Raw genomic sequence first — 22,110 nt, 5'->3', positions numbered from 1 at the left:
AGATTGAAAAATCAAAGCTGGTTCTCACAGGCAGTAAAGATAGTGTGAGGTTGAGCCTGGCACACTTCCTAGGGAAAGTCAGGCTTTGCTGAAGCGCTTGGCTCCTGGTGTCTCACTGCATCTTAGCAGGATCTATGTTGTACACACTCCCAGTTATAGAACTGGCTCCCAGATTACCACAGGCCCATAGAGCCCTGTCTCTTCACAGTGCTGCAACCAGCAAGTTCCTTTTAAAGGTTTATCAGGTGTGTTTATCAGGTTTATAAAGGTTTATCAGGCCTGCCCTTGACCTCAGCCACCAGGGAAGCCACAGAATAGGATCATGGGTCCTTAAAAATGCCACAGTGACAACTATGTTTAAATGGAAAAGCAGTTCCTAATTGTGGAAGCATCCATGTGAACCCTCATGACTCTGGGGGATGGAGAAACTTGAAAGTGGACTTGGTAGTATAAGAGCAATGAGTTCAAGGAGCAATGTCAAAATGAACACAGTCATAGCTCCCTGCTTATGCTCCAAGTGCTCAGCTTTGCCCCATGGGAGGTGAGGGCATTGTGCATCTATGGAATCCTAAGCCTGCTTCTCTGCAGACCAGCCCTGAATTTCTCCAATACAATCTTCACCACAGTGACAGTTCCAAGAATCTCGAGGGCAACAGAAACAACACAGCACCTGTGGATGAGGGCAAAGGAAAGTAGGAGAAAGGAAGGCCTCCCACCAAGAGTGCTGGCCACTAATTTCCTGTGACCTCTGCCCTGTCAGTGGCACTCTCTAACAGGAACAGCCTTACCCAGCCTTTCCTATGTCCCCACCTACTCCCTGTCAGGTCCAAACTCCTGGCTGGGCAAGGTCTAGGTGAATTGTACCTGTTGCTTGAGTTTCAGTGTGCTGCATAGAGACACAGAAATCACGCTGGGAGACAGCCATGCTGCTGAACAGACTTCCTGCTTGGCTGACCACAGTGGTCTATGGGTTCCTGCTTCTCCCACAGATCCAAGGTGAGACTTCTACAGGGGGACCTGTCAGTTGGGAAGGCACCAGGGTGACATCTGCCACATTGGGCAGAGCAGAGTTTGAGCCGGAGAAGGGATAGGGGAAGGTAGAGATGACAATGATATTACGGAAAATTGGTGCTACAAAATGCCCATGGTGGTGATCATATAGCTCAGAGAGGGTCATAGGTGCCTGAGGACACAGAGGAGTGAGGCCCATATGAAAGTGTGTAAAGTGCACTGACATGTTACAGACAGTCAAGGATTTGGGACATTTCCTTCCTCCATTTGTTGTTGCAGCTGTAGTTGTAACTGCTACTCAACCTGCTAACATAATTGTCATTCAAACTGATTGCGTACCCTTCATTGCCAGAGAAACATCTTGGTATGGTCCAAGGCCAATGCTAAGGTGTGTGGTTCTGGAAGAGCTATACCTCCCCCAGGAACACATCATGAAGTTGAACTGAGATGCCACTGTGCTTCTTTCACCTAAGTGTCAACTCTAGGCAAAGACTTGGCTTGGCTTCTAAGGTAATAGAGGATGTACCCTTTGCCTGCTACACAGTCTTCAAGTCTTTATCAGGAGCTCATGCCACCAGAGAATTATGTCCAGAATTATGTATGTGCAATGTTTGATCCCCTCACACCAGAGCAAGCTTGGATGGGCCCTGATGAACTCTCTTACCCTCTCCTATTTAATCTGCACTAAGGAGTTCCCCTTACCTTACCCATGGCCCACTCCTACCAGATTCCCTCCCTTACCTGCTCTTGATCAGGATCTGGGTATTGGTTATGAAATATTGATTCCAAGGTAACAATTTTCGCAACAGGAAGAGCTGATTGTACAAACCTTGCTATTCAGAAGACTCAGAGTTTTAAATCTCCTATTTCAAGGGTCATTCTTTGCCACTGCATGGCTCAGCTTCCTCATAGTATTTCATGAGGGGCTTGAAGCAACATGCAGGTAGCTAATTTCTAACAGGAACCTGAGCAACGTTGGTCTTTTTACTGTAACAACTATGAAGCATGAGTGGCTAGTGGCCACAGTGAGGTCCAGGGTCAGAGTTCCCATCTAGATAAAACTCTTACGTAGACAACATGGAGGTCAGGGATATGTCTTTGGATTTGGAAAGATATTGGGAAATTGATGTCTGTTTGTGGTTGCTATCTTGGCTTCAGCCATAGGAGGCGACAGGAAGCTTGCTGAGTCACAACAGGCTCCTGGAGAGTGCTTAGGGGCAGGAGAGTTACTTTTATATACAAACAGATTAGATTTGTGAATTTCTGCAGCCTGAAGGTAATAATGGGGGAGAGAAGGTTCCAGTGGAGGTGGAATTGGTACTGATAACAAAACAGCCACGGATTGCGGGTCTGACTGGATGTCTCAAAACACATGAAGGAGCACGAGCTTTGGGGCTACTATATGTGAGCACACATAAAAGGATTCTCTGTCTTAAAGGAGAGAAAAACCCAATGAATGAAGTATCCATTTAAAGAATTATCATGATTTTACAAACATGTTATTGTGGACCCTAAGTTGATTTCCAATGGCCTCTTCCCTCTTCAATCCCCACCATAAGCAGGCCAGATTTTCATGATCTGATCAAAGCTGTGTGACTCTTCCCTTGCAGCCCTATTACTTTTTGGCATTTTAGATACCTCCAGTGTGAGTTCCTTGTGAATTGGAAATGTTCAGTCCAATCCCCAGAGTCTTGCTAGTCCCTAGTAAAACCTGTTAGGTTCCTGGAAATGATGCTTATTCTCCAATCACCCAACATTGAAGTTCCTAGGGCTTAATGATGATATCAAGTCCTAAAGAACCTCAGGAGCCTACCTGGTAGGAAGGTCTGGGTCAGGTCAGTGAAAACAGTGGTATCGGAGCACAGTCAAGCAGACAGAATGTATGTGAAGCCATTGAACCTGCAGATCAGAGGACCTTGCCAGGCTGAGCTGTGGATGGCATAGAGCCAACAGAAGCCACAGCATGAGTGGCACCCAACTCTCATGTGCATCTCTCTACCCACAGGCCAGGCCCCAGCCAGCCCCATCAGAACCACACAAACTGGGCAGGTGCGGGGCAGCCTCATCCATGTGAAGGATAGCAATGTGGGAGTGCACACCTTCCTGGGCATTCCCTTTGCCAAGCCACCTGTAGGACCACTGCGGTTTGCCCCTCCTGAGCAACCTGAAGCTTGGAGTGGTATGAGAGATGCCACCTCCTACCCAGCCATGTAAGCTCTTGTTGGATGAGAATCTCTGTGGTGGGATGGGCACCCTAGACCAGGCTCAGTATTTCTCCCATGTAAACTCTACATTCTATTTTCATTTCCCATATAGTAGGTGGAGCAGCTTTGCCAGGCTCATTGCTCTGGCTTTGCATATGAACAGTGCTAACGCCAGGTGCTAAACACAGAGATATACTTGTGCCATGACTTGGATCATGCCAATTGTTTTCTGCCATCAAGGAATGAATTTCTGGGAAAGCTTTACTTGGATTGTCCATACAATCCACAGCTCTTGGACACAGCTCTTGGTCCAGCAGCAGATGCTACAGATCCCTGAGGAGGACAACAGTAGGAGCTCTGTGAAGAAACAAAGCTCCGCAGTCACTGTGCCAACCAAAGGGCCAGGTGGCATTGGCTGAGGAAAAGTCTATGTGCTTCCAACTGGAGACATGGTAGAAGGAATGTGGTTCCCTCAGGGTCTGGATTAGGATTTCAGCAATGTCCCACTACTTTATGTGTAACTGACCATCACTCATTCTTACTAGGAGCAACAATGGCCATGCTTTAACTGGCACAGAGAGGTCTGTTAGCCCTTGTAGCCAACACTTCTAGAAGACTTATGAGTCAATATTTCCAAGGCTTAGGGGGAGAGAAATCCAATGTATACAACAAGGTAAAGTCAGAGCTCCATCCTAGCTTGAGATGGAGAGTCTCACCCAATCCAGGTATATATGTCCTGTACCTGGGTTGGAAGAAACATCAGAAAAGATTCTGTATAAACAGAGTACCAGTGCAGCACAGGTTCACAGTGGCTGGGAACAAGTCTAGCCTCAAAGTCAGATTCAGAGACAAATTCTGGAATAATTGTCTATGACTGTAACCAGGTGTCTGCAAAATGCTGATATAATGAATATGCTGACTACGGTGAAGCTAATAATACCTCCCATCTCCATATCTGAAGACTGCCTTTATCTCAATATCTATTCTCCTGCCAGTGCCCAGGAGGGCTCTAACCTGCCTGTGAGTGTCAGAACTTTGTTTTTACTTTGTGGGAGAACATTTCTTCTGTATGACTCTTAGTAGTGGCAAGAACAGCCTGGTTTCTGAGGCAGTGTGGAACCTCATGAGAAGTTTCATTATCAGGTTCCAAATATCACTCACCCAGGGAGGGTCACTCACCACTGGTACAGGGGGATGCAGAGTCTAACTGTTCCCAGATGATAGAGGCCTTGGTTCCTTCAAACAAGAACTCACTCTGCTAACTTGAGCCCAGAAGACTTACTGAGCTGAAGTTTGAGAAGGCCCAAGTTGTGCGTTATGCATTGTGCCAATGCTAGTATGTGATTCATTTGACTCACATGAAAGTGAGATAATCAGGGAAATGTCCCTTTTCTTCCATTTTACATAGGCAAGAGAGTAAGGACACCAATACTCCAGACTTGGATTCCTGGAGTAGACCTCAAGGATAATGATTTCACTTGTAACTCTCACCCAGGGACAAGTTCAGGAGGTCCTGAGGCAGTTCCTTATATGATGGCAGCTGCACGAAGCCAAAGCCATGGATAGTGTAATGGAAACCAGAGGTAGGAAAGGGGCTGAATGAGAATCAACAACAGCTGTCTTGACTTTCCCAGGTGATGGTGTGGATCCATGGTGGTGCACTGGTTGTAGGTATGGCTTCAATGAATGATGGATCCAGGCTGGCAGCCACTGAGCATGTGGTGGTGGTCACTATCCAGTACCGTCTGGGAGTCCCAGGCTTCTTCAGGTGAGTGTGGGATTGAGATGGACAATGAGGGCCAAGCACAGCCAGGACAGCCCTGTGACCCTTGTCTCTGTCATTTCTCAGCACTGGAGACCAGCATGCCACTGGAAACTGGGGCTTCCTGGACCAGGTGGCCGCCCTACGCTGGGTCCAACAGAATATCGCCCACTTTGGAGGCAACCCTGACCGTGTCACCATTTTTGGCGAGTCTGCAGGTGGCATGAGTGTGTCCTCACATGTCGTGTCCCCCATGTCCCGAGGACTCTTCCATGGTGCCATCATGGAGAGTGGGGTGGCCCTGCTGCCAGACCTCATCTCCAGCTCCTCTGAACCAGTCTCCTCAGTGAGTGTCCTCAGCTGCTCTGGTCCAAACCCCCTGTATTTCCCCTCACGTAATTGCCCCTGGTTTACTCTGCTTGCTTGGGACAAAAAGGACCATGGAGGTAACTTGGAAACTTCTTGGGAATTGCTGAGTGTTCAGGGGTAGCATACATAACTTTCAGCCTCACAGAGGTTGAGTGTGGTCTGTGATCATCAAGGCTACACCCAGATTCTTCCATGTGGACATAACCATGTGAGCAGGGCTGATGAACCCTCCAACCAAGGTCCCTGAGCATCATGAAAGTGGGAACAATTTCACACCTACAGCAATCCACAGTGTAAACCCGAAGAGATTTGGAGTAACTTGCATCAGTCTGGGTTTGGGCAAACTTCTCTCGCTACTTCAGAGGGTGAGGCAGATGCTACCTGGTTGCTTTCCAGATGGTGGCCAACCTGTCTGCCTGTGAGCAGCTTGACTCAGAGGCCCTAGTGAGCTGCCTGCGGGCCAAGAGTGAAGAGGAAATGCTGGCTATTACCAAGGTCAGGCTGAACAATGTGTGTATGGTGGGGGCAGGGGGAGGGAGTGGGGGAACCTGACCTCTGCTCCCTGATTCTCTGATGGAGAATGAGAGACAGGGTGTGAATCACCCAGCCTTAATAAATCTAAACCAATGACTGTTCTTGTAGCCCCGGATAGAAAATGAAGAGTAAGGGAGGCTAACATAACTGTTAAATCCCAAGTAGGATGCATGTGGTAGATGTATGTGGGAAGAAATGGAATAGCGTGGAAATAAAATGAGGACAGTAGAAGATATGTGGTATATGATCATAAATCCTGATTATGGTTGTCTCCTCAGACCTTCAAAGTCATCCCTGCAGTGGTGGATGGGGTCTTCCTACCCAGGCATCCCATGGAGCTGCTGGCCTCTGCTGACTTCCACCCTGTCCCTAGCATCATTGGGGTCAACACTGATGAGTATGGCTGGATCATTCCCATGGTGAGACTTAACTTCTAACTCATTAGTAGTCTGGGGAGCTCATCTGTTATGTGTGTGAGTGGCAGGGGGTGCATGGTGGGACAGGGCATGATATCTTCATGACCAGGACATTCCAAACTTAAACTGTCTCCCCACCACTCAGCTATGGGGACTTCTTGACACCATAAAGGGAATAAACAGAAAGAACTTGCCAGCTGTTATGCAGAACACAGTAGGACTCATGGTAAGGATCTGGACACCTGCCCCAATGGATGGGTAACCCCAAGATATTTCTTCATGCAGTAACCTTCAGGAATACGGGATGGGATATGTATTTGTGGCAGGATTACACCAGGCCTTAGCCCTTTCTCCCTTATACTCCCAAGTCCATCCCCCCACCCAGAGGCGGCCTCCTCCCTGGCACTGCACTGCCTGCCTAGCCTGACTCTCTCTGATCCTCTTGGCACAGAACCTGCCTGCTGAGTGTGCTCACCTGCTGATGGAAGAGTACATGGGGGACACTGAGGACCCCCAGACCCTCTAAGCCCAGTTCCAAGACATGATGGGAGACTTCATGTTCGTGATGCCTGCACTGCAAGTAGCACACTTTCAGCGTGAGTACATCTGTAGCTGAGGTGTGTCTGAACAGTGGGCAACTCAGGGCTGTGCATCCCAGGGCAGCTCTGTGATGTCCAAGTTCCCACCCTTGTCTCTCTCAAGGACCCAGTGTGAGGCACTTGATGTGCCACAGGCCAGCAAATTCTCATGGCTACTCTAAGACACAGGCATCACTGGCACTTTACAGAAGAGAACACTTAGCCAGAAAGCAAGAATACACAGATAGGAAATCCAAACCATGATTTAAACAAAGCTTTTCCAATTGGAGTCACCAGGATGATGGCAGTAACATGTAATTCTTGGCCTCAAAGCCCATCTTTGAAATCAGAGAATGGAGCATTGACTGTGATGACCACCTTTGGTCTTTGCAAGGCCTCCTCCTGCCTGAGGCTTCTCACTTCACAGTCCAGATTCCAGCCAGCTTCAACCTAGCTATCTTATCGCCAAAAATGAAGGACAACTCCAAGTGAGGGGTCACTGTGTCATAATCTGTCTCCATCCCCAGGTTCCCAGGCCCCCGTCTACTTCTATGAGTTCCAGCATCCTCATGGCCTCTTCAAGGACCTCAAGCCCCCACATGTACGTGCTGACCATGCTGAAGAAGTTGATTTTGTCTTCGGTTCTTCCTTGTATGGCAGCAGCCGTGAGTCTTCTTCATTTTCATAAGCTAGAATGGGCCACACTAGGATCCCAGTAGGGTGATTCTCCTCACAGTCTAAATAAAGAAATTGAAGCTCAGAGAGAGGACAAGATCAAGTGTGCAAAATCTTAGCATTCAAAAAGCTTCAGGTGTTTACACTCCAAGCCTTTTCCCAAGTATCCTGTGCTCCCAACACCTGTCCTACCTACAATAAGGTGTCAGACATAGGTGCAGAGTGGTTGACTGAAAGTTGTGAATGTCCCTAAATGATTCCCACAGACTGAAGGTAGACAAGTCCTCCAGTCTAAGAATATACACAGGTATATTCAGCTAGAGTCTAGGATGAGTAATGGAAGGTTATGCAATGGGAGTGTCTGTGGGGCAGAGGGAAAGGATCAGGCCTAGTATATAGGACCAAATTACAGTTCAATGGAGCGTGTAGAGCAGTAGTCACCCTGATATGTTGTTCAAGACATAGACCCTTGTTCTCCTCTGTGCAGCTGACTTTTCTGAGGAGGAAGAGCTCCTGAGCAGGAAGATGATGAAGTACTGGGCCAACTTTGCCCGCAATGGGTGAGATAATACACCTAACCCTGCCTGTCTGGATTAGAATCCACCTACTAATCCTCTGGTGGCATCTTTTTATGCATGCATGATCCTTAATTACATGAAAGCTCTCCCTCAAACCCAGGACTCACTCACACAGAAACAGTGTATGGTAGGTACAAGTCAGTCTCTCTTGCCCCAGAGATCTCAAAGGTAGACCACAGCTTTGTGGAAACACCAGCACTCACCTCTGTGAGGTGGCTCTGAGCCATATAGAACAGACACTAGGAGGAGGGCCTTGTTTTCCTATATCAGAAAAGTTTCCCTCATTCCTCCACTCCTGATCTTTTGGGCTGCCTGGCATGACTCAATGAGGTGATTGGGTCCTGGCTCACAAGGACTCAGAATGACCCTCACCCCTCCTCCTGGGAGGGTGTGTCCACAGGAACCCCAATAGCGAGGACCTGCTCCATTGGCCCATGTTCGACCAGAATGAGCAGTATCTACAGCTGGACATCCATCCTGCCGTGGGCCAGGCCCTGAAGGCCTCCAGGCTGAAGTTCTGGACCAAGACCCTGCCCCAGAAGATCCAGGAGATCAAAGGGGCTGAGGAGAAACACGTAGAGCTCTAGTGGTCTATGTCGGGAGAACTGGGCTTGTGTGTACAAAGGGTCAGCAGGAGGTGCTCACCCATTTACCAGGAAATAGGAATTGATTCTAACATTCACTTAGCTGTTCATCCTCTCTTTTTTCTGCCAGCCACTCAACCAGCCAATCCTTATGAACACTGCCTGCATGATGTTCATGACCAACTTGCCTAAGCACTCTCTTGTTAGACACACTCAATAAATGCCCCCATGGCTGGATGAGCCCCTCTGGTGATTACTGACCTCCATTCCCCACTGGGCCTGGGCCTCTTGCTTCCTTGTTCATCTTGTCTTCACCAGCTTTGTCTGCTCCAAGACACCAGCCCCTCTTGAAATGAAGAAGAACTGTTGATCATGTTACCACTACCCCAGGGTCAAATGCCCATGTTGACCCTACAGTAGCCCTGTTTTTTTCTCTAACTTCGAAGTAGACAGCAATTAGGCCAATTTTTTTTTCTAAGTGTTTCTAAGACCCACACACATATACATACACACATGTGCACAAAGTGCTTTGTTATGGACTAGTTTATTTTCAATTAAATTCACCCATTCACCTGTATAGTTCGGTAAATCTGAACATATATATGCAACATATGTCCACTCTCATATCATGTGTTAGAATGTTTCTTTCATCCCAAGAACTTCCTTCACATTCATCACAGTTAATTTCTTCCTTTTACTTGGGTTTTTGAAAACACCAGATTGTGTTTGTTTGTTTTTTATTTCAGTACTGGGACTTGCACTCCTAAAGGCTTTGCCTTTTCACTTGGATTTTTCTACTCAATGCTAGATTTCTATCACTTGAGCCAACTTCTACTTCTTGCTTTTTCCTGATCAATTAGAACAAAGAGTCTCACTGCCTTTTCTACATGGTCTGGCTTTGAGTCTTGATCTTCAGATCTCACCATCCTGGGTTGCTAGGATTATAAGTAAGAGCCGCTACTACCTGCCCAATTGCTTTTAATTGCTATAGAGTATGGATATTTGGGAAAATAATAGCCCAATGTAGCATATCATACTAAGTGAGTTATGTGAGGCTTATACTCACTACGATTAATGTTTTTAGGATCAGGTATACATCCTTCCTTTTATTGAGGAGTGACTTCTATGAATGCACACGCCACTTTTTTATCTACAACAACGGGGTGCACATGTGAGTGTGACACATTCTTTGCTATTTTTAGCCTTTTGGTTTTTTGTTGGTAGTGATGTTTGACCCCATGGCCTGGGCACTGTCCCTGAGCCTTTATGCTTGAGGCTAGTGCTCTTCCACTTTGAGACACAATTCCACTTCCATCTTTGCTATTTTTAATCAAGTTGTTCAGGATACTTTCAAAACTAAATTTATACAAACACATACTTTCATTTGTATGGGATTCTATTCTGGGTTTTCTATTGCTTAATTGGAGATAAACATGTCATCAAATGGCTTTGAACCAAGATCCTTAGGTCTCAGCCTTTTGAGAAGTTAGGATTGCAGGTATGAGCTAGGTGCACTTGGCTCATTTCTCTGATTCTTTCTCTGTCTCTCTTTGCTTGTCTCTCTGTGTCTGTGTCTACCGCTCTCCTCTCCTCTCCCTCTCTCTTCCTCTCTCTCCCCCCTTCTCTCTCTCCCTTCCTCCCCGCCCCCCTCTGAATCTGGTGAAAGGTCCTCACCACCCAACAATTCACCAGGATAGCTGTGAGGACAGGGCATGCTATTTAGAACCAGTATCCTTTTTTTCAATTGTCTTTATTTTATTGGCAAGTAAAAAAAAAATGTATATATTTGCCATATGCAACATGATATAGCAAGTTAATATGTTATATACACAGAACCTTCTGGATTTACACAAAATTCTTTGTGATTTTGAAGACAATAAATAAACTGTTATTACCTACAAATCATCTGAATCAATTTCTAATTTTCTTCTCCTTCTCCCATACCTCTACAGCCCTTTTTTACAGTGCATATCCAGGCAAAACCATGCAATATTTTCCCCTCATACCTGTCTTTAACATAATTACCCCAGCTTCCATCCATGTCACAAAAAACAGGATTTCAGTTACATAGTATAACGTTGTGTATATTACTATGCAATTTTTTGTTGTTGTTGGTCATGGGGCTTTGACTCCAGGCCTGGACGCTATCCCTCAGCTCTTCAGCTCAAGGTGAGAGCTCTACCACTTGAGCCACAGTGCCACTTCCAGTTTTCTGGTGGTTCATTGGAGATAAGAGTTTCATGGACTTTCCTGCCTGGGCTGGGTTTGAACAGTGATCCTCAGATCTCAGCCTCCTGAGTAACTAGGATTACAGGCATGAGCCATTGGCTCCCAGCTTACTATGCAATTTTTAAACTATTCATCCAGTGATGGATACTTAGTTTAATGTTCTTTGGCTTTTGTGACTAATGCTGCAATGTATATAAAAATGCATACAACTTTTCCACATGCTGATTTGCTTTCCTTGGACTATATATTCAACAGTAAGTATGCTGAATCTTGACAATTTCATCATTTTTTGGAGAAGTTCCATATGATTCTTCCATAACTGGTGCCGTGAATGCAAGGTTTCTTTTCACCACAACCTTACCAACATGAATGTTTATTTGTACAGGTAGGAGGTGTACAGGTAAAGCCTTAATAGGTATAAGGTGGCATCTCACTGTTTTCATTAGCATTCTCTAAATGATTGTGTTTTTGTATTCATTCACCAGTTAGCCATTTGTAATTACTTCTTTTTTATACATTTTTATTGTAAAAATACTGTACAGTTAAATGAGTAAGATAATGAGTACATTTCCTATTGAGCATTGATGCCTCCTCCCTACCATCCCTTCCTTCCCCACCTCCCCACCCCCTCGCCAAACACACACACACACACACACACACACACACACAGAGTTTCCAGGGGCAGAAGCATCACATTAGTTACTTTCTTACCTGCCCTACCATATTGCACTAGCATTCTGACAAACCCTCTACAAAACCCTAACCTATAAGCAGCAGCAAATCTTTAAGCTTTACCTGAAAGCTCTGTAATAAACATGTGCTGATAGTGATCGGTCTTTGTCTATTCTCCAAACCATGTCTATGTCAAACAAGAGCACCTGCTCAGGTCTGGGTCAAAGGGTCTGGGTCAATGTCCTGGGCCAGAGTTCATTAGATTGGAGACCTTGAGTACACACAGACATTGTGGCTGAAATGCAGTTCAGAGAATATTTAGCCAAGTCATGCCAGAGGAAAAAAAGCCCTTCAGGAAGAGTACCAAGAAGGAAACCCTGTGGTGCCAGGCTGTACATTCTCAACAGTATTGGGCATTGGATGAAGAGTCAAAGCTGGTTTTCACTGGCACCACGTCCTCTGGGAAGCCAGTCTGGGCTGCAGCTCCTAGTCTCTGCTGTCTCATTGCATCCTAACAGGATTCTATGTATTTCACACACTCCCAATTACAGATCTGGCTCCCAGATTACCAGAGGCCCAGAGAGGCCTGTCTCTTCACAGTACTTTAACCAGCAAATTCCCTATAAATGGTTTTCAAGTGTATAAATGACTTTCCTTGATCACAGCTACCAGGGTAGCCACAGGTTGGGGGTGGGTAAATAGAGGGATCAGTCCTTAAGAAATGCCACAGTGGTCAGGTATCGGTGGCTCATGCCTATAATCCTAGCTACTCAGGAGGCTGAGATCTGAAAATCGCAGTTCAAAGACAGCCTGGGCAGAAAACTCTGTGAGACTTTTATCTCTAATAAGCCACTCAGAAAACCAAAAGTGGTACTATGGCTCAAGTGGTAGAGCACTAGCCTTGAGCTGAAGAGCTGAGGGACAGCACCCAGGCCCAGAGTTCAAGCCCCACAACTGACAAAAAGAAAAAGAATTCCACAGTGACAAGTAGGTTTAAATGCACCAGTCATTCCTGAATAAGTTGGGTCCATGAAGACTCTCACGCTATGACTCTAAAGGATGAGGAATCTTGATGGAGAATTGGTAATCTATGAACAATGAGTTCAAGTCTGCTCAAGTGCTCACCTTTGTCCCATAGAAGGTAGGGGAGGGGGGACATTGGCCATCTGTGGGATTCTAAGCCTGCTTCTCCACAGACCATTCCTGAATTTCTCCATTACACAACCTTCACCTCAGTGACAGTTCTCTGCATCTCAAGGGCTGCAGAAGACAAACAATACCTCTGGAAGAGGCAAAGAGAAAGTAGGAGAAGGGAAAGCCTCACACCCAGAGTGCTACCACTGACTTCCTGTGACCTCTGCCCCTTTCAGTGCCACTCACTTGCAGGAACAACCTTGCCCAGCCTCTCCTATGTCTCTGCCTATTACCTGTCAGGTCCAAACTCCTGGCTGGGCAAGGTCTAGGTGAATTGTGCCCGTTGGTGAGTTGCAGTGTGCTGTCTCACAGGAGAGACAGCCATGCTGCTGGACCAACTTCCTGCTGAGCTGACCACAGTGGTATATGGGTTCCTGCTTCTTCCATTCCAGATCCAGGGTAAGATTCCTGCAGAGGATGGGTCGGGAATATAGGGACCAGGGTGAGATCTGATACATTGTGTAGAGCAGAGTTTGATGTTGGAGCAGGGAGGGATGAAGGGACAGGTAGAGATGACAGATAATAGTGTGGGAAAATTGCGCTACATAAGGCGCCACTAAATGTCTAGAGTGGTGATCATATAGGTCAGAGAGGGTCATAGATGCCTGAGGACACAAAGGAGTGAGCCCAATATGAAAGAGTCTGAGGTGCACTGACACGTGCCAGGCAGACTCAAGGATTCTGGACATTTCCTTCCTCTATGTGTTGGTGTAGCTATAGCTGTAACTGCTACTAAATCTGCTCATGCAACTGTCATTCACACTATCTTCTGTCCCTGAATGGGGCTCCTTCATCACCAGGGAAGCATCTTGGCATGGTCTAATAGGACCTGGTTTCTGGTTCTGGAAGAGCTATACCTCCCCAGAAACACATAATAAACTTGAACTGAGATGCCCCTGAGTTATTTCACCTATCTATGAATTCTGAGCAATGGCTTGGCTTGGCTTCTATGGCAAAGGGAATATGCCCTGTGCCTGCCACAGACTTCCCAGGACCTCTTCAGAGTTCATACCCCCAGAGAATTCTATCCAGAAATGTATGTGCAATCTTTGATTCCCCTTACCCCAGACCAAGCCGGGATGGGCCCTGATGAACTCTCCTACCCTCTCCTGTTTAACCTGCCCTAAGTTTCCTCACCTCACCCATGGCCTAGTCCTACCAGATTCATTCCCTTGCCTGCTCTTGATCAAGCTGTGGCTGTGATTCTGAGATAATGAGTCCAAGATAACAACTGTTTATATCAGCAAGAACTGGTCATGAAAATCTTGTTATCCAGAGACCTGGGATACAAAATCTGTTCATTCAAGGGTCACTTTTTGCCTCTGCATAGCTAGCTTCTCATACCATTTCATGAGGGGCTTGAAGCAACATGCAAGTAGCTGGTCTCTAACAGGAACCTATGAGCAATGCTTATCCTTTTCTGAACATGAGTGGCCACAGTAAGGTCCAAGCTCAGAGTTCCTATGCAGCTAAAAACTCTGTGGAGACAACACGGAGATCAGTGGTGTGTCTCTAGACTTGGAAAGATATTGGGAAGTTGATGTCAATGGTGTCTATTTATGGTTACTATCTTGGCTTCAGCCATACCAGGTGATATGAAACTTTACGATTCACAATTAGCTCCTGGAGAGTTCTTAAGGCGAGGAGCTTTGTGAATTTCTGCAACCTGAAGGTGATACTGAGAGACAGTTCCAATGGAGGTGGATTGGTACTGATAACAAAATAGCCAGAGATTGTGGGCCTGGTTGGCTGTCTCAAAACACCTGAAGGAGCAGGCATTTTGGGGCTACCAAATGTGAGCACACATGAAAGGATTCTGTCTGAAGGTAGGAAAAAGAATTCAATGTATGAGCATCCACTTAAACAAGTATCATGATTACACAAGCCAGGTTGATGTGGACCATAAGATGATTTCCAGTGGCCTCCTTCCTCCTTGGTCCCCAACACAAGCAAACCAGGGATTTCATGATGTGATCAGACTCTGTGACTCTCTCCTTGCAGCCCTCATTTCTTCTTGACATTTTCATTACCTCCAGTGTGAGTTTTCTGAGAATTGGAAATGTTCAGTCCAATCCTCAGAATCCAGCTAGTGTCTTGTAAAACCTGTTAGGTCACTGGAATTGATGCTTATTCTCCTATCACCCAACACCCAAGCTAGAAGCTCCTAGGGCTTAATGATGGTGCCAAGATCCAAAGAACCTTAGGGAGCCTGCCTGGTAGGAAGATCTGGGTCAGGTCAGTGAAAACAGTGGTGTCGGAGCACAGTCATGCAGGCAGAATGTATGTGAAGCCATTGAACCTGCAGTCAGAGGACCTTGCCAGGCTGAGCTCTGGGTGGCATAGAGCCAACAGGAGCCACAATGTGAGTGGCAGCTGATGGGGCCAACCCATCCTGATGTGCATCCCTCCACCCACAGGCCAGGGTCTAGCCAGCCCCATCAGGACCACACAATACGGGCAGGTGTGGGGCAGCCTTGTCCATGTGAAGGACGCCAATGTGAGAGTCCACACCTTCCTGGGCATTCCCTTTGCCAAGCCACCTGTAGGACCACTGAGGTTTGCCCCTCCAGAGCCCCCTGAGCCTTGGAGTGGTGTGAGGGATGCCACCTCCCACCCTGCCATACAAGCTTTTGTAGGTGAGAATCTCTGGGTAGGATGGACACCCTGGACTAGGCTCAGTGTTTCTTCCATGTAAACCCCACATTCCTTCTGCATTGCAGCATTTCCCATGTCAATTTTTCCAATGTATTTGCTGGAATTCAGTGTGTGGAGCAGTTTTGCCAGGCTCATAGCTCTGGCTTTGCATATGAACAGTGCTAGCACCAGGTGCTATAGCACAGAGATATACTTGTGCCATGACTTGTTTCATGCCAACTGTTCTCTGCTACCAGGGGAGGTGTCCCTGGGAAAGATCCATCTTGGCTGGATGGGCCTGACAAAGCTCCTGGTCCGGCAGCAGATGCTACAGATCCCTGAGGAGGGCAGCAGTGGGGGTTCCTTGGGGAAGCCAAGCTCCACACTCACTGTGCCTACTCAAAGGACCAGGTGCCACTAGTCAAGGAAAAATGTATGTGCTTCCAACTGGAGCCATGTTGAAAGGAGTGTGGTTCCCTTGGTGTTTGGATTTGGATTTCAGCAATTTCCTACTACCCTATGTATAACTGAAGTCCATTCAGTCATACTACGCTGGTGAGGTTGAAGTAACCCTGGCCAGGCTTTAATTGGCACAGATAGAAGGCATAAATGCCAATCCTTGCACCCAGTGATCCTAGAAGAATCTATGAGTTATGATTTCCCAGCCAAAGGAGGAGAGAAATCCAATGCAACCAACAGAGTGAAGGCTTCCTGGAAGTCAGAGCTCCATCATAGGTTGAAATGGAGATCCTTATGCATCCCAAGCCTGTGGCCTGCTCATTGGTTGGAAGACACATATATAAACAGGGCACCAGTGCAGCAGAAGTTCACAGTAGCTGGGAACAAATCTAGCCTCAAAGTTAGATTTTTGACCAGGAGAAAAACGCTGGAATAATTGTCTTCTATTGTAACCAGGTGTCTGCAAAATTCTGATATAATGAATACACAGAAGATGGTGAAGCTAACTATACCTTCTTTTTCCATGTCTAAAGACTGACTTTATCTCAACATCTATTCACCTGCCAGTGCCCAGGAGGGCCCTAACCTGCCTGTGAGTGTCAGAACTTGGTTGTGCTTTGTTGGAGAACATTTCTTCTGAAAGACTCTCAGAACATTTCTTCTGAAAGACTCTCAGTAGTGACAAAAACAACCTGGATTGTGGGGCAAGGTGGATCATAATGAGGTTTCATTATCAGATTCCAAACACTATTTGCAAGATAGGGTGGCTAATGAATGATAGGAGATGCAATTCCTAACTACTCCCATAGATTAAAGGCCTTGGTTCTTTAATCAAACAAGAAATCATTTGACGAACCTGAGGAACCTAAGTGCTGAACTTTGAGAACACCCAAATTTTGAATTATCTATTTTGCCAATGCTAGTATGTGATTCTTTTTGATTCATATTAAAATGAAACAATCAGGAAAATGCACTTTCCTTTTCCCTTTAGATGGGCAACAGAGTACAGACCAATACTTCACTCTTGGAGCCATTAATTTAGACTTGGATTCCTGGAGTGGACCTCAAGGCTAGTGATTGAACTTGGAGCTTTTACCCAGGGCAATGTTCAGGAGGTCCTGAGGGAATTCTATGTTGGCAACTTCCCACAGCCAAAGCCATGGACACTGTAATGGACTTGAGAGGTAGGATTGGGGCTGAATGAGAATCGATGGCAGCTGTTTTGACTTTCCCAGGTGAAGGTGTGGGTCCATGGTGGTGCACTGGTTGCAGGTATGGCTGCTGTTTATGATGGATCCAGGCTGGCAGCAATTGAAGATGTGCTGGTGCTCACTATCCAGTACTACCTGGGAATCCTGGGCTGCTTCAGGTGAGCCTTGGATTGAGCTGGGCAGGGCCAAGCAGAGCCGGGATGGCCCTGTGACCCTTGTCTCTGCCACTTCTCAGCACTGGAGACCAGCATGCCACTGGAAACTGGGGCTTCCTGGACCAAGTGGCCGCCCTACGCTGGGTCCAACAGAATATCGCCCACTTTGGAGCAACCCCAACCGTGTCACCATTTTTGGCGCATCTGCAGGTAGCATGAGTGTGTCCTCACATGTTGTGTCCCCCATGTCCCAAGGACTCTTCCATGGTGCCATCATGGAGAGTGGGGTGGCCCTGCTGCCAGAACTCATCTCCAGCAACTCTGAACCAGTCTCCTCAGTGAGTGTCCTCAGCTGCTCTGGTCCAAACCCCCTGTATTTCCCCTCACGTAAGAGCCCATGGTTCACTCTGCTTGCTTGGGACAAAAAGGACCATGAAGATAGCTTGGGAACTTCTCGGGAATTGCATCCACACCTTTCAGCCTCACAGAGGTTGAGTGTGGTCTGTGGCCAGCAAGGCTATACCCAGATTCTCCCACATGGACATAACCATGTAAGCGGGGGAGATGAACCCTCCAACTAATGTCCTTGAGCATCATGAGAGTGGGAACAATTCATACCTACAGCAATCCACACTGTAAACCCGAAGAGATTTGGAGTAACTTACATCAGTCTGGGTTTGGGAAAACCTCTCTTGCTACTTCAGAGGGTAAGGCAGATGCTGCCAGGTTGCTTTCCAGATGGTAACCAACCTGTCTGCTTGTAAGCAGCTTGACTCAGAGGCCCTGGTGCACTACCTGTGTGGCAAAAGTGAAGAGGAAATGGTGGCTGTTATCAAAGTCAGCCTGAATGGTGGGAGTGTTAGACAGGCAGGCAAAACCTGCCCAATTCTCCATGGGAAAAGGAATACAGGGGGTGAATCACCAGTCCTAATACTCTGAACCAATGATTCTGCTCCTGCCCCCTGAATACAAAATGAAAATTAAGACGGGCTAACACAAGTGTTGAATCTCTTGGGATGTGTGTGGGAGAGAAAGCTGGAAAGCAATAGGGTGGAAGGAACAAAAGGACATTAGGAAATACGTGGTATGTGATCTTAAATCGTGGTCATGAACCATGGATCATCCTCCTCAGACCTTAAAGATCATCCCTGGAGTGGTGGATGGGGCCTTCTTACCCAGGCACCCAAAGGAACTGCTGGCCTCTGCTGACTTCCACCATCATTGGTGTCAACAACGAAGAGTATGCTGGCTTCTTCACCTGGTAAGACTTAGTTCTAACTCATTAGTAGTCTGAGGAGCTCTTCTGTCATGTGTGTGAGCGGCAGGAGGGGCATGGTGAGACCAGAGCGTGATACCTTCATGACCACACAATTCCACTACCAAATTGTCTCCTCACCACTCAGATCTTGGGATTTCTTGACACCATAAGGCAATAAATAGAAGGAGCTTGTCAGCTGTTATGCAGAACACGGTAGGACGCATGGTAAGGATCAGGACAGCTGCCCCAATGGATGGGACCCCACAAGGTATTTGTAAACATATTAACCTCCAGGAATAAAGGATTGGATATGTGGGTGTTTGTGGCAGGGTTACACCAGAGCTTGGTTCTTTCCCTCCTATACTAATGCCCCACCCCAGGTGCCATCCCTCCATCCTGAAGCTGCCCCCTCCCTGCCACTGCACTCCTGCCTAGCCTGACTCTCTCTGATCTTCTTGGCACAGAACTTGCCTGCTGAGTGTGCTCACCTGCTGATGGAAGAGTACATGGGGGACACCGAGGACCTCCAGACCCTCCCAGCCCAGTTCCAAAACATGATGGGGGACTTCATGTTCGTGATGCCTGCACTGCAAGTATCACATTTTCAGCGTGAGTACATCTGTAGCTGAGGCCTGACTGTGCAGCAGGCAGCTCTGTGATGTCTAAGTCCCCACCCTTGTCTTAATGTCTCAGTAACAGGCACTTGATGTTCCAGCAAATTCTCACAACTACTCTAAGACACAGGCACCACTGGCACTTTGAACAAGTAGAAACGTAGTCAGTATCTAGTCCAAGACCACACAAATAGGAAACACAAGTCATAATTTAACCAAAGTCTTTCCCATTGCGGTCACCAGGAAGATGGCAGGGATATACAATTCTTGGCTTCAAAGCCCATCCTAGAAATCAGAGAATGTATCACTGACTGTGATGAGCACCTTTGGACTTTGCAAGGCCTCCTCCTGCCTGAGGCTTCTCACTTCACACTCCAGATTCCAGCCAGCTTCAACCTAGCTATCTTATCAACAAAGGTGAAGGACAGCTACAATTGAAGTGTTATGACATTCTGGTTTGTCTACACTTCTAGGTTCCAATGTCCCATCTACTTCAATGAATTCCAACATCCTTACAGCCTATTCAAAGACCTCAGGCCCCCACATGTGAAGGCTGATCAAGATGATGAGGTTGAGTTTGTCCTCAGGTCTTCCTTGTATGGCAGCAGCCATGAGTCTTCTTATTTTCCATGAGCTAGAATAGGCCACACCAGGATCCCTCCAAGGTGATTTTCCTCGTGGTCTACTTAAGAAACTGAAGCTCAGAGAGAGGACAAGATCAAATGTCCAAAATCTTACCATTCAAGCTGGGCGCCGGTGGCTCACACCTGTCATCCTAGCTACTCAGGAGGCTGAGATCTGAGGATCACAGTTCAAAGTCAGCCTGGGCAGGAAAGTCCGTGAGACTCTTATCTCCAACAAACCACTAGAAAATGGAAATGGCGCTGTGGCTCAAGCGGCAGAGCACTCACCTTGAGCTATAGAGCGCAAGGACAGCGCCCAAGCCCAGAGTTTAAGCCCCACGACCCACAAAAAAAGAAAAAAATCTTACCATTCAAAAGGCTGCAGATGTTTAGAATTCAAGTCTTTCTTTCCCCATGCAGCCTGTGCTCCTAACACCTGTCCATAAGGTGTCAGACATAAGTACAGAATGCAGAGTTGGCAATTATCAATGTCCTTAAATTATCCCCAGGGACTGAGAGTAGAAATATCCTCTAGTCCAGGAATACACATTGGCATATATTCAGCTAGAGGCTGGGATGAGTAATGGAAGGTTGTGCAACGGGAGTGCCAGATACTGGGTGGGGCAGAGGGAAAGGATCAGACTTGCTAAAGAGGATTAGACTATAGTTAAATGGAGGGTGGAGAGCAGGAATAGACACTCTGAATTGTCCAAAGTGTGGACCCTTGTTCTCCTCTGTGCAGCTGACTTTTCTGAGGAGGAAGAGCTACTGAGCAGAAGATGATGAAGTACTGGGCCAACTTTGCTGCAATGGGTGAGATAATTCACCTAACCCTGTCTGTCTGGAATGAGGTCCATCTAATGATCTCCTTGTGGCAACTCATGGGCATTCGTGATCCTTAACTACATGAGGGCTCCCCCTCAAACCCAGGACTCACTCACACAGACAGTGCATCATAGGTACAAGCCAGTCTCTCTTGCCCCAGAGATCTCAAAGGTAGACCACAGCTTTGTGGAAACATCAGGACTCACCTCTGTGAGGTGGCTCTGAGCCATAAATAACAGACACTAGGCCTTGTTTTCCTATATCAGAAAAGTTTCTCTCATTCCCCTTCTCCTGACCTTTGGGATACGTGGTATTACCCTAATGAGGTGATTGGGTCCAGGCCCACAAGGACTTAGAATGACCCTCACCCCTCCTCCTGGGAGGGTGTGTCCACAGGAACCTTAACAACGAGGACCTACTCCACTGGCCCATGTTTGACCAGAATAAGCTGGACATCCATCCTGCTGTGGGCCAAGCCCTGAAGGCCTCCAGGGTGAAGTTCTGGACCAAAACCCTGCCCCAGAAGAGCCAGCAGCTCAAGGGCACTAAGCAGAAGCACCTAGAGCTATAGTGGTCCATGTTAGGAGATGTGAGCTTGATTTTAGGTAGCTTCAGCATGAGATGGCCTCCAATTTACAATGAAATAGGAACTGATTGGATCGTTCATTCACTTAGCCATTCACCCCTCTTTATGCAGCCAGCCAGCTAACCAATCCTTATGAACAACTGCCTGCATGATGTTCATGACCAACTTGCCTGAGCATTCTCTTGTTAGACACACTCAGTAAATGCCCCCACGGCAATGAACCCCTATGGTGCTTACGGTCCTCCATTCCCCACTGTGCCTGATCCCCTTTCTTTCTTGCTCATCTCATCTCTTCAACCTCTGTCTGCTCCATGACATCCCCCTTTCTTGAAATGAAGATGTTCTATGCATGTTACCCCTCACATGGTGTCAAAATCCCACGCTGACCCTTCAGGAAACCCTATTTTTTTTTTCTAACTCCTAAGTAGCCAACAGTTAAAATCATGTCATTTGTAAGTGTCTCTAAGAAACACACACACATACACACACACACACCCACACACACACACACACACACACACACACACAGGTGCAAGCTGGTGCTTTGTTATGAGTCAACTTATATGCAAGGAAATTTACCCACATCCACTCTAATATCATGTGTTAAAATGTTTCTTTCATCTAAAGAAATTTCTTCACACACTTGACAGTTAATTACTTCCTTTTACTCAGCATTTTTCCAAGCATCTGGTTGTGTTTGCTTGTTTTTTATTCCAGTCGTAGGACTTGAACTCAGGGCTTTGCCCTCTAATTTGGCTCTTTCTACTCAATGGTGGATCTCTACAACTTGCACTAACCTCCACTTCTTGCTTTCTGCTGGTTAATTAGACAAAAGAGTCCCAGGAACTTTTCTACCTGGGATAGTTTTGAACCTTGATCTTCAGATCTGAGCATCCTGAACTACTAGCGGTATAGGCAAGAGCCACTACAGCCTGTCCT

The 22,110-nt window shown here is 46.8% G+C and overlaps 2 protein-coding genes across 2 annotated transcripts in view; both read left to right on the top strand.

The window, feature by feature from the left end:
* The first annotated feature begins 920 nt into the window (after positions 1–920).
* On the top strand, positions 921–8,714 carry LOC122126105 (acylcarnitine hydrolase-like). Its single transcript, XM_042700676.1, is given in 12 exon segments — positions 921–996; positions 3,017–3,221; positions 4,100–4,235; positions 4,850–4,983; positions 5,065–5,323; positions 5,743–5,841; positions 6,159–6,299; positions 6,442–6,522; positions 6,748–6,892; positions 7,402–7,539; positions 8,037–8,109; positions 8,528–8,714. Coding segments are annotated over 12 exon segments (1,671 nt in total). The 5' UTR covers positions 921–923.
* Positions 8,715–13,126: 4,412 nt separating this feature from the next.
* The window catches only part of LOC122126068 (pyrethroid hydrolase Ces2e-like), a 53,573-nt gene continuing 44,589 nt past the window's right edge, over positions 13,127–22,110 (top strand). The window contains exon 1 of the mRNA XM_042700613.1: positions 13,127–13,205. Within this exon, the coding sequence (XP_042556547.1) occupies positions 13,130–13,205 (76 nt within the window). The 5' untranslated portion in view covers positions 13,127–13,129. The remainder of the gene's footprint in view (positions 13,206–22,110) is intronic.

This window comes from Dipodomys spectabilis, unplaced genomic scaffold, assembly GCF_019054845.1.
Source record: "Dipodomys spectabilis isolate Male_0828 unplaced genomic scaffold, ASM1905484v1 ptg000273l, whole genome shotgun sequence".
In the NCBI taxonomy this organism is placed as follows: domain Eukaryota; kingdom Metazoa; phylum Chordata; class Mammalia; order Rodentia; family Heteromyidae; genus Dipodomys; species Dipodomys spectabilis.
The sequence above is the reverse complement of the archived record's forward strand: the minus strand, read 5'-3'. Positions and strand labels throughout refer to the sequence as shown.